Below are 14902 nucleotides of genomic sequence, written 5' to 3'. Positions count from 1 at the left end.
TGATTGGGTTCCACGTATTCATATTCAATTATTTTTTTAAAATGAAAATAACTAAGTATGATAAGAGCTAATATATAAATGTTAGGAAATTCAAAAGCCATCCTGACTCATCTATGGATGAAAAGCACTATGAGTGCTAAGTATTATTAATTGTTATGTTAATTATAATGGGCACTTAGCATTCTCTCCTAGTTTTTTCCCTTTATGTATATCCAGAGATGTAGCTTGGATAATATTGTGCATAACTGTTTGACTTTTTAGCTTATTGCACACTTAACATTTATTCTTTTATTTATTTCTTGAACACCTGAGAATTTTGATCATTGAAGAAGGCCTCCTGTACACTCTTCACTTTACCTATAAAAGAAAGACAGGAAATCTCTGTGACCTCTTCCTGCCTTGAGTTTTCACTGAAGAGAGCCTCTGAAATGATCAGATAAAGACTTCTGATAGATGTTAGCACCTATAGAAAGAATTTCTTAATTAAACACTTAAAAGTTCAAAGGTTTCTACAAAATTCAGATGATTCTATTAATACCTTTTAGTGGGAATCTTTTCTATTTGAATTTCCATTTGCTAATTAAACACAGATTATTAATTAAGCAGGATATTCTGTGCACCGGGGTCACTAACGCCGCATAATCATTAAATTCTAGCCTTCATTTATATACATATTATCATGGGTACTCTAATATTTTTTAATTAATTTAATAAATATATACAATTTAGTTCCATCCTTATATATCTCCACCTTTGGAGAGTGTTAATATGCTGCAATTATTGTGACTCTAGTCAGAGCTTGAACCAGAATGCCATTCCAGTACTCCTTAAACAGTCTATGTAGTTTAAGCAGAGTTTAAAATTTCATTAAACATATTTATTTTATTTGTACTTTTAGCAGTTAATTAACCAACTTTGATGGTTTTAAAGAAAAGCTTCCTCATGTGACTCAACCTAGCGTTGTCTTCCTGAATCTGGAGATAGCTTGGAACAATAGTGCAAAGAGAAGCAAGCTGTTTGTCTGTGTGATTAACTCTTGAGTCTGAGGATGAAAGTTTAAATACCAATATTGCTAACTGTTTCACTGCTCATCATTTTAGCAGAAACATCCATAGCCTTATCCATTGGTTTGACATCATAGATGTCAGAGACAAAAACAACCTATTAAATTATCTAGCCCATTCTAGGGAAGCCAATGCAGGATTGCTCCGTATACTGTATTCTCCAAGGCTGAGGACTAGTCTACACTAGAAAGTTAGGTCGACCTGCTATATTGCTGAGGAGTGTGAATTTTCACACTCCTGAAGAGACATCATCAAGCCAAGCTAAGCCCCAGTGTAGACAGCACCAGGTTGACGGAAGAATTCCAGCAGTGAAATACACAGCCACCTCCTCGAAGGTCACCGGCATCTCTGTGTTTGTCATTGGTGCAGGCACTGCTGCAATCCTGTGTCCAGTTCTGGTACTGACAGTTCAAAAAGGATGTTGACAAATTGCAGAGGGTTCAGAGAAGAGCTTCCCTCCGAGCGGGGCCCACCTCGGGCAGGGGCTGGCCCGGGAAGGGGCCCTGACCAGGCTGGGGGCTCTGCCCTGGGAGAGGCTCCTGGGGAGAAGCGGGAAGGGCCCTGCTGGAGATTCCCCTCTCCCGGCTGCAGCCAGGGCTCCAGGCTCCCAGCACCAGCCGCCCAGGCTCGGGGATCTCGCCAAGAGAGGTGAATTTACTACAGCGATGGAAGAACACCTTCCATCGCTGTAGTAAGCGTCCACACAACAGCAGTGCAGGTGCAGCACTGCTGCAGTGCCATTGTAGTGTTTCTAGTGTAGACATAGCCTTAAAGTCCCACAATTTGAAATGAATCACCAGGGGAGAGGAAAACAGTAACTAGGTGTGTGGGTGAGGTAAGATATGGAGCTACCAGCTCAGGTGGCACAGGAAGTGGGACATGAATAGAGTTCCACCATCCTTTCCTTGATTCTAGTAGGCTTTAAAGTGTCTGAAAGACGGAACGTGGTAGCTTTACAGAACAGATAATGCTAGTTTAGCCAACGAATCCAGAGAGCTAAATCATAGAGAACTTCACTACAAAAATGGTGCTTATTCAGATTAAACTGACGAAATAGCACAACAGCTCAGCTGGTAGCACCTCCCCTTTAGCTGTAAAAAATGTTGGATTGTGACCAACCTTAGGGTACTTGCACCTCAAAGTGTTGCGATCAGGAACCATCGCACCACTGCTGACACAGTTTGAGTAGGTTAATGTTGCATTAGGAGCATGCTGTATATTGGTGCACTAACAGAGAGAAGAGAAGAATGGAATAACTGTAAGCAAATAAGTGGCTAAGAATGGAAGGAGCTAATTTGGTCTGATTTAATACAAAGTCCTAGCTTCACGGGGCTTCTTTGGGATAATGTCATTAGAGTGGGGCCCACCTCACACCTTGCCTCTAGCACTTCTTCCTCCTCCACACAACCCCTCTCCCCCAACATTTATATGAACATACACACAGCACACAAATTATGCACAAGAGGCAACTGCATGCAAATTCTTCAGTATATATTTGTAACTTGTGTAAACTAAAGTTATGGAGACAGACTTGAAGGGAGACATCTCCAACATTGATAAAATGTAAGTACAAAAGACACATGATTGGATGGATATTGATGATGTTATTTCAATAATGACATCATCCATAGACTCCTAGTGTCTTTGCTTTGCTTCTCTATAGTGATCACAACATAAATTGCTTGTCTTGTTTGACTTCCTTGTTCACCAAAGTTGAGCAGATTGTGGCCGTTTTCAACGCTTCTACCAGACAAAAAGCTTGGGACCATTTCTCGAAAGCTCAGCGAAAGAACATAGACATTTGGCGAAAGCATTCTGAGGTTGGTGATTTTATTATTACTTTTTATCCATCATCTCACAGCTGGATTGACACAGAACCAGTGTGACTGTAGCTGGACGTACAGCATTCAGCAATATTTACGGCTGTAGTTTTAGCAGTTAATCAACTAGCCATTATACTATCTCATTTCCGTATGTATTGCTCCCATTGCTCCCATTACAATAAATGTTGTTAAATAACACTAAGTTGGAGAGCAATGTGTTTTTCTTTTTCTTTTACGAGAAATGGGAAATCATTAGAGGAATATGTTTACCACTCTGAAATAATGAAATGAAATGGTGAAATTAGCAAAGATATTTAAAATAAATACATTTTAGAATTAAGTCTTTCACATCCTAAACAATACATTTTTAGGAAGGCACTGGGATCTGGTAAATAAAACAGATCTATAATATAGATATTTGTTCTGGTTGTATCATTATATGGCCAGAGTCATATGAGTTTGCTGGAAAATAAAATAAAGCTTTCGTTTCTTAATAATCAGTAAAGCGTATTCAGTCCAGAGATGGGAGGTACTCTTTCCCATCTATTTTATGTCCATCTTTAAAAAATAAATCAATCGCTTGTATTGACTCTAAGTTCATGGCTGGCAAACACAGCAGTATAAATGTAATAATAGTACACATTAGGGTGGCTATCAAGTCCATGCATGTGTGACTGTCATAAGCATGAGCAAAGAAAATGAGAAAAAAGATCTGGGATTCCACTTTCCTTTACATGAGTGTCAGCAAAGAAAGTAGTAGTCCTGTTTTGTGGTGTTGGTCATCCAGCTTTCGATTTTAATTCAGTATATACGCTATGAACCCGTATTTTAAAAGTAAGTACCACTGTCTTTGTTTTCTTTATTTTTTATGTAAAAGTAATTTACATACAGTTGCTTATTTCCATGTAGTACAGTATGTTAATTGTTAACATTACAGTCCTCTAAATGATTTTCCCTGTCTCAAAACAAAAACTATAGAAGGTAAGATGCACTTATTTAATTATTCTGTAGTACACTTGTAAAATAAGTGTTGCACACTTAGTTTGAGAAACACTTAAGTGCTGTGATATAAATCATTTGGGTTGCGTTTTAAGTGCCCATTAACTAATGCTAAATTACAGTTGAATACCAATGGCACTAGATGTAACATCCGCATGAATACCAAATGAATTTTTATTATCAGTGCTATTATGGTGAATACCAAATGACTTCACAATAATGGGACACTTAAAATAAAATGTTAGAATAATTTATTGTTAAGAGCTGTATTTTGCATTTCGTTCATAAATAGTTCAAGTGGGTGGCAAATAAAGTCTTTGTTTAACTGGAAATTGGGGATGTGGGTGTTTTCTTTCTTATCTTTTAGGGAGATGTGAAAAGTGGTTTTCTGTTAGTTTATTTCAACTATGTTAAAGTAATAAGAAAATAAGAATGGCCATACTGGGTCAGACCAATGGTCCATATAGCCCAGTATCCTGTCTTCTGGCAGTGGCCTATACCAGATGCTTCAGAGGGAATGAACAGAGTAGGCAACAGGGCGGCCCAGAGGGGGGGGGGCAAGTGGGGAAATTTGCCCCGGGCCCCACAGGGGCCCCGCGAGCCCTGGCCCGGGGGCGGCCTGGGTCTTCGGCGGCATTTCGGTGGTGGGGGGTCCTTCAGTGCTGCCGAAGACACGGAGTGACTGAAGGTCCCCCTGCCGCCGAAATGTCGCCGAAGACCCGGACCGCCGCCGGGTGAGTACAAGCACCACAGCTCCCCCGCTTTGCCCCAGGCCTCCTGAATCCTCTGGGCAGCCCTGGTAGGCAATCATCAAATTATCCATCTCCTGTTATCCATTCCCAGCTTCTGGAAGTCAGAAGCTAGGGACACCCAGAGTATAGGGTTGCATCACTGATCATCCTGGCTAATCCCTATTGATGGACCTATCCTCCATGAACTTACCTAATTCTTTTTTGAACTCCGTTATGGTTTTGACCTTCACAACATCCCCTGGCAATGATTCCACAGGTTGACTGTACATTGTGAGAAGTGCTTCTTTTTGATTGTTTTAAACCTGCTGCTACCTATTAATTTCATTGGGTTACCCCTGGTTCTTGTGTTATGTGAAGGAGTAAATAACACTTCACTGTCCACTTTCTTCACACCATTCATGATTTTGTAGACCTCCATCATATCCCCCCTTAGTCATCTTTTTTCCAAGCTGAAAAGTGCCAGTCTTTTTAATCTCTCCTCATATGGAAGCTGTTTCATACCTTTAATCATTTTGTTACCCTTCTCTGTACCTTTTCCAATTCTAATATATCTTTTTTTAAGATGGGGTGATCTGAACTGCACACAGTATTCAAGATGAGGGCGTACCATGGATTTATATAGTAGCATTATGACATTTTCTGTTTTATTATCTATCCTTTTCCTAATGATTCCCAACATTCTGTTCACTTTTTTTGACTGCCGCTGCACATTGTGCAGAGGTTTTTAGAGAATTATCCACAATGACTCCAAGATCTCTCTATTGAATGATAACAGCTAATTTAAATCCCACCATCTTGTATGTATAGTTGGGATATATTTTCAAATGTACATTATTCTGAAATTATCAATATTGAATTTCATCTGCCATTTTGTTGCCCAGACACCCAGTTTTGTGAGATCCCTTTGTAGCTCTTCATAGTCTATTTTGGACTTAATTATCTTGAGTAATTTTATATCATCTGCAAATTTTGCCACCTCACTGTTTACCCCTTTTTCCAGATCATTTATGAATAAGTTGAATAGGACTGGTCCTAGTACAGACCCCTGCGGAACACCACTATTTACCTCTCTCCATTCTGAAAACTGACCATTTATTCCTACCCATTGTTTCCTATCTTTTAACCAGTTACTGATCCATGAGAGGACCTTCCCTCTTATCCCATAACTGCTGACTTTACTTAAGAGCCTTTGGTGAGGGACCTTGTCAAAGGCTTCCTGAAAGTCCAAGTATCCACTGCATCACCCTTGTGCACATGCTTGTTGACCTCCTCAGAGAATTCTAATAGATTGGTGAGGCATGACTTCCCTTTACAAAAGTCCTGTTGACTCTTCCCGAACAGATCATGTTCATCTATGTGCCTAGTAATTCTGTTCTTTCCTATAGTTACAACTAGTTTTCTTGGTACTGAAGTTAGGCTTACCGGCCTGTAATTGCCACTGGATCATCTCTGGAGCTCTTTTTTTAAAATGGTGTCACATTAGCTATCCTCCAGTCATCTGTTACAGAAGCAGATTTAAATTATCCCTTCTTAAACTAACTTTTCATGAGGGGACGCATCATATTATTCATTTGCTGGCTTTTAAATTAATTTTAAAGTAAAATGCCTAAAAGTAGGACTTTCCAGAAATGTTAATTCACAAAACATCTTTGCTTATTTAAACGTTGTTGCTCTTTTTTTCTTTCTGAAGAAAGAAAACAATAAAAAATAACTTAAGAGGTTCTGAAATCTCTGGTTGAACCAATGTATATGACAATTCCTATTTCTCAGTTGTAAAATATTATGCATATGTCAACAAATAGCTCTGTTGATTCAAATCATATTATCTGATTATTCCCTCCTTTGCTAATGTGCTTACATTTCCCTTGTCACCTCCCCTCACTATGTGAGCTTTTCTGGCAACGCAAAGAAAAAAGTGACCTCTTTGAGGTTCCCGGAGAAGATTATTGTTTGGCTGCTAAAGACAGTTTTGAAATAGATGCTCCTGGGACATTTGCCATCTAAAATACATTAATCATTTGGTTTCTAAGAAGATACAGCATACTCTCTGGTAAAGAGTGTTTGTGGCTCTTTTCAATATGGAATTCCAAAGTGATTTATGAATTTTTGTCTTAAATGCAATTAATTCATTCAATACTGGTTTTCAATTTACCATTTTAGTCAATCCTCTGAATTTCAAATGATTCCCATGTAAAACACCCATTAATTAGTCTTTCTGCCTTTGCAGTGATTAACAGATACATATACCTTTATTATAGTGTATGACATTTACTGATGAACTCAAGGTGCAGCCCCAGGGAAACACCCTCCTTTTTTTTTTCTCCATCCCACCATAAGAGTTCGTTGTTAATTACATGGGTAAATAGTTGGAACCTTCAGCACTATTTATTCCTTCCACGTGACTTTTCCTTATTTCAACGATTTCAAACCATCTCTTTGGGAATTGGGCTCTTTGTTGATAGAAAAATTAGCTGTCTGCAGACCGAAAAGCTCTACACTAATCACTGTGCAACATCCCTGTGTTACACCTGACAGTATTATTAGGACAAAATAGAATTCTCTCAGTCTTCTCTGTGCTGCAACCATTAAAAAGCCAGCCATTACACCAGTACTGTCCTGTTTTATTTTTTGAGGACAAAGACGCTCTGGACTTTTATAAAGCCCACATGCTCGCTGATCATTTACTTAGTTACATACATACAGGCTCCCTGCCTGTCTGCCCTTGTGGGGGGGTTCCTGAGAAAGGGCTGTTAGCTCTGTTATTTGTTTCAAATCAAGATGCAGATGTTACCAAAAAAGATGTTTCTATGCTGAGAATTTAAAATTTGTGATAATTGGGTTTACCATGTGCAGGCATAGAAACCTAGGGCTTATGAGAGCTGGAGCTTTTTATTTTTTAGCCAACTTGATAGCACCTTTATACATCCATTTTACATGCAGTATTAATTGTTGCCATTACTGAAATATACCTGCCTGGGTAGGACTGGTAATAATTTAACAAGGGGAACTCATCTTCTCCGTTGATTTTTCCCAATGGTATATTTGACATATTCAATTATTTAAAATATTTTAACACAAAGAACTCCATTCCCTTCAATTTGAGCCCTTCTAACTCTGAGGCTTGTGCTGATTCTGTACTAATATTCATGGATTATTTATATGTATTTTTAAAATAAAAGAATATAAAATTTAAAATGGTTGTTTAGAAATAGAATCAGTTCATGGAAGTCAATACTGATAAAGGATCATTTTGGGTTTTAGGAGCTCCGGAATGCTCACAGCGAACAGCTTATGGGGATCCGCCGTGAAGAGGAGATGGAAATGTCTGATGATGACAGCGGTGACAATCCCAGTAAAAAGCTGAGAGTAGATGAATCAGGTAAAGTTGAAACTCTTCACAATATCCTGTAAGATGTTGAACTGTTTGTTTCAAAACATAGATGGGTGATGTTACCTCCAGTGATAGAAAATAGTTATATAACATAGAACATCTACTTTTAATTTAATTATCCTTACATTTTGTCTTTGTGTGACTCTCACTTGTATCTGGAGTGCTCTGTCACCTTCCAAGAAACATACTCGTCAGAATGCTCCAGTTCTTTCCATAGTTGCTTCCATTTTGGGTCTTTCAACAAGGTTCTTCTCATCTCCCAAAACTGTATTTCATTCCAGAATAGTAATAATGTCATATTTAAATAAAAGCAGCTGAAATTGTGTTTTATTCAATATTCTTTGAACCTCACCTTTCCTTTCTAGCAAATACATTTACACATACATTATCTGAGTTTTCCATGGAATTAACTCTTAAAGACACACATTTCAAAGTGTGGCACTAGATATACATTAATTGACACTCTTGCCTATCATGAAAGGAAGAGCAAGTACGCTTGATATATTTCAGCTATCCAGTATAAACAATTCAGGAGGTGGACATTGGGCTGACTCAGTGACTTATGAGTAACTGGTCTGCACTATGGAAGGGAATACCTTGGTTTGAATCCTTCCCTTGGTTTCTTGACCTTCATGTCAGCAATGGGTTAGAGAGTTGTGAGGGGCTGACAAGGGTTGAGCCGCGTGTTACTCAGCATCAAAAAGGAAAGCCTTGCAGAAAGTCTAGATGAAACTCAATTGAGCCCTGCCAGACAGATGAGGTATATGGGCAAAGATGGGGCAAGTTATATGCACAAACTCAAGACATTAACAGTGACATACATTTGACCTAAACATCTGCACGCAGGTTCCAGATTCTATGACCTGACCCCATTTCTCCCACCATGGATGGTGTCCTATGTCTGTGCATGTGTGCACATAAGTGTGCTTACAGATATGCAAGAGAAAAGTGTTTACCACACAGGTGCCAATGGCTATGTCAGGTTAAAGATCTCCAGAAATGAAGACTGAAAAGTAGGATACCATTGTGGAAAGAAACTTTCACTATGAACAGGAAAAGGGCACGTCTCCTACAGGAAAAAATGGTCTTCAGAAAGATAGATAGAAATAATAAACCCTCCTAGGGGCAGCTTTAATTTCTGCTTAAGATAATTGTATGGGATTGAATTTTCCAGTATTCATTAGTAAAGTGATTGGAGCTGACACAGTGGCTCTGTGGGCATAGGATTGCTGGCAATAACAGATTCATATGAACACATAATCATTTGCCTTGGCATGTCCAGTCTTATGGAGATAAATAATTATAATTAACAATAACAAAAAAAGGTGAGCAATGCCAACTCACTGGACTCAAGAAAAATAATTATGCTATGAACAGTCATACTTAATATTTCATTGTGTTTTAACAAATAAATGCTTAGGTTGAGGTGCAGTTCAGCAACCATGCATCATATTAACCAGTAGAAAATATGTGTTTTTTTTCCTGTAGTGAAAATATGTATTTTTCAGTAGGTTTGGTTTGTTTGTTTGTTTGTTTTTGGACAAAAATCAGAGATTTCTGTGATTTTTCCTTCCCCTGCTATTTGAGTTGGTTTGAATTGATCTCTTATTATTGTCTTGGATGGATAATTCACATTCATAATATCATTAACAGTTTTGCTAATACATCACATACAAAGTGCAAATTCAATAGTATAAATCAAATACAGTGGTCATCCAAAGCCATCACTTGTGTAGCTCTCTTGACTTCAGCAGAGTTACACCAGGGTTGAATTTGTCCCAGTATGTAGTTGATCCAGCCCGTTCCCTATGAAGAATCAGCCAATAACAAAACTAGATTTTACCATTTTCTTTTTCCAACATTAGACTTTCAAATAAATGTTTTGATTCTCCTCTCACTTATGCTGGTGTCAACTAAGAGTAACTATTCGAAACCAATGAACTTATTCTAGTGTAAAACTTGTCTGAGAAGAGAATCGGACCCTGCTTGCTACTGTTCACCTTTTTCTATTGGTCAAGATCTTCACCCTCCTTTACTGTAGATGCAGGGTATTTTTTGTTTGTCTTTGTTTTTTTGTTTTTATGCTTGAGTAAGTCATTTCTGACCCAACTTTTTTCTTCTCTCATCTATTTACATGGTCGATTCCACAGAGAGAATATTTTAAAAAAAATCTTCATACTTTAAAGGAACATCTTTGTTCAGTAAGCAAATGTTGACATGTTCCTCACTGTTAAATCATTGTCTATCTACAGAATAGTAAAAGTATATAATTTTCATAAAGGGTAGGACAGTTCAAGAATGACCAAAAGATGAATGATTCAATCTCTATTCAATTTAAGAGCACCGTATTCAAATAAACCTTTAAGAAAACTAACTACAGACTAAGGGTTCTAGTCAGCCCTTATATAAAAAAACATGCCTCCCAGTGAATTCGGGTGCTGGAATTTTTCCTAAATGTTCTCACTACTACAGTTACAATTTCAGCAATCCTCTGAAACCATTTCATCTGCTTAATCAAGTACTATCATTCTCCTTGTGCAAAAATAACTTGGTGAAGAGTGCCGCGTACGTCCCTAACACTAGATTGGTTAGACTGAAAAAGCTATATTGGTGGGATCTTTACTGTCAATACTTAAGTCTATTGAGATGAAGAGGGGTGAATTCCAGCCCCATCATTTCCATTCATTATTTAACAGATGTTAAGAATAGGGTGGTGCAAGGGTCCTCATCTGTCAGGCGTAATCTGAAGTCTGATCAAGTTTAAGTTTCTAAGTGGCACTGTGCTAATGCCAGGCTCTTAGACACGGTGGATTTTGTGCACTGTGGAGCATATGGTGAAACATCTGGCAGCGAAGTGTTTGCTTTGGGAACCAGACCAGCCATGAATTTGTTGCAGATTACTGCGTGTTTTGGTGGATTCAGGTTTGTTTCTTAAGGATATACAGTGCTGCTTAATAGCGCCTCATTACAAAGGACATTGTTGTATTTTAGACTCAAATTTACTTCTTTTACCCACAAGATTATTGATTTTCTCACTGTTAATTTCCCTAATTTATTGATGTCAGAAATTCTTAAAACTGTGGCCACACTGTGCATCAGTGGCAAAGCCAGGCTTATAATTCAGGACCTCCTGACTCCCAGCCATGTGCTCATTCCTCCAGACCAGGCTGCAATGCAGAGACACAGCATTCTGAGCAAACACAACCTAATTCATAGCAATGTTGTACTGCGACATCACATTTTCAGGGCTTGAGGCATTAAGACCCTACTCACATGAGTGCGAGGGTGTACAGGTTACATCCCCTATACCTCCAGGGACAGGGCAAACTGCAGTACTGTTGTACACCAACAGAGAGGAGTTTTTAAACTGCTGCTGAGGTTCCATCAGAAACTTGCCACTGGAGCCTACCCAGGAGATGTATTGAACTAGCATGGATGGCTTGGCTTTGTCTCATTCCTAGCCAGCTATGCCCACTCTGTGGGGCTGCCTGATGTCTTCAGGCCCCATGGTCACCTTGTTGAATTCCCCATCCTTGTCAGATTGGACCCACAACTTGAGACTGATGGTGAACTCCAAGAGACACCACCAAGTGAATCTGACCCACAGTTTTCAGCCATTTCTTTAGAGCCCTGTTTTCCACAAGTCAAGCTTTAGATGTAAACACTGACTTATTTGCATTGTGGATTTTGGAGCTTGAAGGGAAAATAGAAGTGTGCTGAGGTAAAACTGAGAGATTGCTAAAAAACTGGCAACTGACTTCATTAATACATTTGAAAGTCAAGGTGCAGTTATTGAAGCATAAGTTCAGAAAAATGGTACCCTGCACAGGAGGCTAGACAATAGAGGGAAATTTTTAGAACAATTGGAGTTTATGGATGGTTGGTCTACTGCCTGCTGGCATTGGGAGCAGGGACTCAAAAGTAAAAGGCTCAGAAGTAATTTTAAGAATTATTGAAGTGAAGCTGCATCCTGCAGAGATAACAAAGAAGTTTGCTGTATCCCTAGGAGATATCAATAATTTCCCTTTAAGGGAAACAGGTGCTATGCTGTTCCTAAGACAACAGTTCCTGACGATGTGCTATTAATTCTACTGAATGCAATTCCAATGAGGGAGAGAGTTTAGTAGGCAGCCATAAGAGCGAAAAGACACTTAACTGCAAAAGGTCGCTGGATGGATGGTCCTGTGTAGGGTGACCAGGTGTCCGGTTTTCTACCGGAACGCCCGATCGAAAAGGGACCCTGGCAGCTCCGGTCAGCACCACAAACTGGACCATTAAACGTCTGGTTGGCAGTGCTGCGGTGCTAAGGCAGACTAGTGCCTACCTGTCCTGGGGCACTGCACTGTGCCCCCGAAGTGGCCAGCAGGTCCGGTTCCTAGGCGGGGGGCCATGGGGCTCTGCGCACTGCCCCCACCCCGAGCACTGGCTCTGCACTCCCATTGGCCAGTTCCCAGCCAATGGGAGCTGGGGTGGTGCCTGCGGTGCATGCCATGAGAGAGGCATGCATGGAGTCTCCTCCCCCCACTTCCCACCTATTAGCACCAGACCTGCTGGCTACTTCCAGCACACACACAATGCAGTGTCAGGACAGGCAGGCAGCCTGCCTTAGCTTCCCCAGCTGCGCCGCTGACCCGGAGCTGCACGAGGTAAGCCCATGGCCCAACCCCCTACCCCAGCCCTCAGCCCCTCCAAACCTGGGAGCCCCCTCCTGAACCCCAAAGCCATCATCCCTGGCCCTACCCCAGAGCCAACACCCCCAGCCCAGAGCCCTCACAGTAGGGACCTTGGGCCTCTAGGAACTACTGCAATAAAAGTAATAAAAAGTTGTCTCTCCCTTGTGTATGCATGACATATACTTTGTACATGTAGGACAGGCAGTTTCATGCACAACAGCAAATTAAGCCACTGTAAATTGTGTCTGTAATTATGTGGTTGGGGTACATCGTTTATGCACATAATGTAGATACAACTTTCCAAAGTCAGTGCAGTTTGGGCCTTTAGGATGGGATTTTCAAAAACACCTATGTGACTTAGTCAGTGTTCGGAAATCACACCCTATGCAAATAATACTACACCCAGGCTTCTCCATAAATCTCATAAATTGCAGGCCTGATCACCACTTGGATGAGAAATCTTCAAGGAAAGCCCCCAAAAATGCAGAAGTGACCTGGCTGATGTTGATTCATCGTGCCACAATCTTCTTGCCATGATTCAGTCTTCTCTTGCCATTTCTCAGGCCTTGTCTGTATCCACAGTTGCACAAGTTTAACAGGTGGTCTGATTTTAAGTTGATTTAGTTAAACAGGTGCAAAATGTTGTATGGATAAATTGGTGCAATTGTGAATATTAACAAGGCCTAAATCTCTTAGGCATGACATTTTGGAACTTATTCCTGCTCTTATTTTATTTTTCCGACTGTCCCCTCTCAAAACTCTTGCTTTTTCCCTCTTCATTCTACTTCTAATGACTGGATGTTTCTCCCTTCCTTTTCTTGTAAATCAGATATTTTGTTTTTACTTGAGACTATCAATTTTTGACTTGTTTGTTTTATTATTGCTTGTTGGTTTCCTTGCTTTCCACTGTTAGATTTTATGAAAACAATACTATTATGCTCAAATTTGACCTATCTTTTTCTTTCTTTATATCTGTTGACAAAGACCTTGTAAATGTTCTCATTTATTACCCTTAAATGAATGTGTCACTGCCCTTTTTTCTTCACATAAATCAATAAAATTTCAATGTAATCAGCAACTCAAACTTACAAGCAACCCTAAATAATAAATTAATATACATGTGAGGAGGAAGATAGAATTTAGTAAAAAAAAAACCTGCCTCTTTCATTCTACTGAGGGGTTTTGACAACCAACAGCAAAGAAAACAATATTTGAAATATAAAGGACTAAATTGTAGGCACACTAGGGTAAGCCCCAATTTCTCGGGGATAGGGGACAAGGGAAATTTATATCCCTTTATGCTCTTGTAGCAAGCCAAAGGTACTTTATTATAGCTGAGGATCTATCCCACAAAAAGCATATAGTCTAATCAAAACAGCTTTCTCTTGAGGGGAAAAAGTATGGACACAATTTCCACTAGAGACTTTGTGCTCCAGGGTACCATCAGAGAGGATCACAAGAGAGCAAGACAAGATATTCACTACCTCCACCAGGTAATAAGTCTGTATATGTATTTATCCCAGCATGCCAGTTGGGAGCTGAGCTCAGGCAGGCCAAAACCTGGGCTTTCTAACAGGATTTTGTACACTGATATATATTGCATTTTTCCACAGCATTTACAAAAACAAGCCCTGACTCAGGAAGGTCTCTAAGCACACATCTAACTTGAAGCATGTGAGAAGTCCCATTAACTTCAACAGAACTGTTCCCATGCTTAGAGTTAGGCCTGCATATGTATCTTGCTGAATCAGGGCCAGAGGATACTGCCAAACTTGCCAGGTTGGTTTTTTTTATAAAACGTAACAAATGTCCCGTTCCATGTATCAGGTATGTTCCTCTGCAACATTAACATATCCTCAGCCCAGGAAAAGAGCCACGTTCTGCTATAGTACAACACATCAGTGAAGGGGTTAAAAGCCATACTTTTGTTTTTAAAAGAAAATTTAACTTTCAAAAATATTTACCTAATAAGGATTTGGAGAAAATGACCAGTTAACTGAAATCTGCAGTGTAAAGTCTGTGGTGCTTTGATGCCTTTCGACTGCCAGAAATGCTATTATCTAGATTACATTTTATTATGTTTTCTGGGTATTTCATACTGATAAGGTTTGATGCAGGATCATTACATATGAGAATAGATTTAATCCTGTTTTTTAGGAAGCTTTAAGGACACTGAGGGATTATTTATGTAATAAGATGC

The 14902-nt window shown here is 39.6% G+C and overlaps 1 protein-coding gene across 8 annotated transcripts in view; it reads left to right on the top strand.

The window, feature by feature from the left end:
* The window catches only part of ENOX1 (ecto-NOX disulfide-thiol exchanger 1), a 494661-nt gene that overhangs the window by 394440 nt on the left and 85319 nt on the right, over positions 1-14902 (top strand). For all 8 annotated transcript variants that reach the window (XM_054014097.1, XM_054014088.1, XM_054014046.1 and 5 more), the window contains 2 exons: positions 2778-2884; positions 7900-8017. In XM_054014097.1, the coding sequence (XP_053870072.1) occupies positions 2778-2884; positions 7900-8017 (225 nt within the window). The remainder of the gene's footprint in view (positions 1-2777; positions 2885-7899; positions 8018-14902) is intronic.

Source organism: Malaclemys terrapin, chromosome 1, assembly GCF_027887155.1.
Source record: "Malaclemys terrapin pileata isolate rMalTer1 chromosome 1, rMalTer1.hap1, whole genome shotgun sequence".
NCBI lineage: Eukaryota > Metazoa > Chordata > Testudines > Emydidae > Malaclemys > Malaclemys terrapin.
This window is presented reverse-complemented; position numbering and strand designations above follow the sequence as displayed.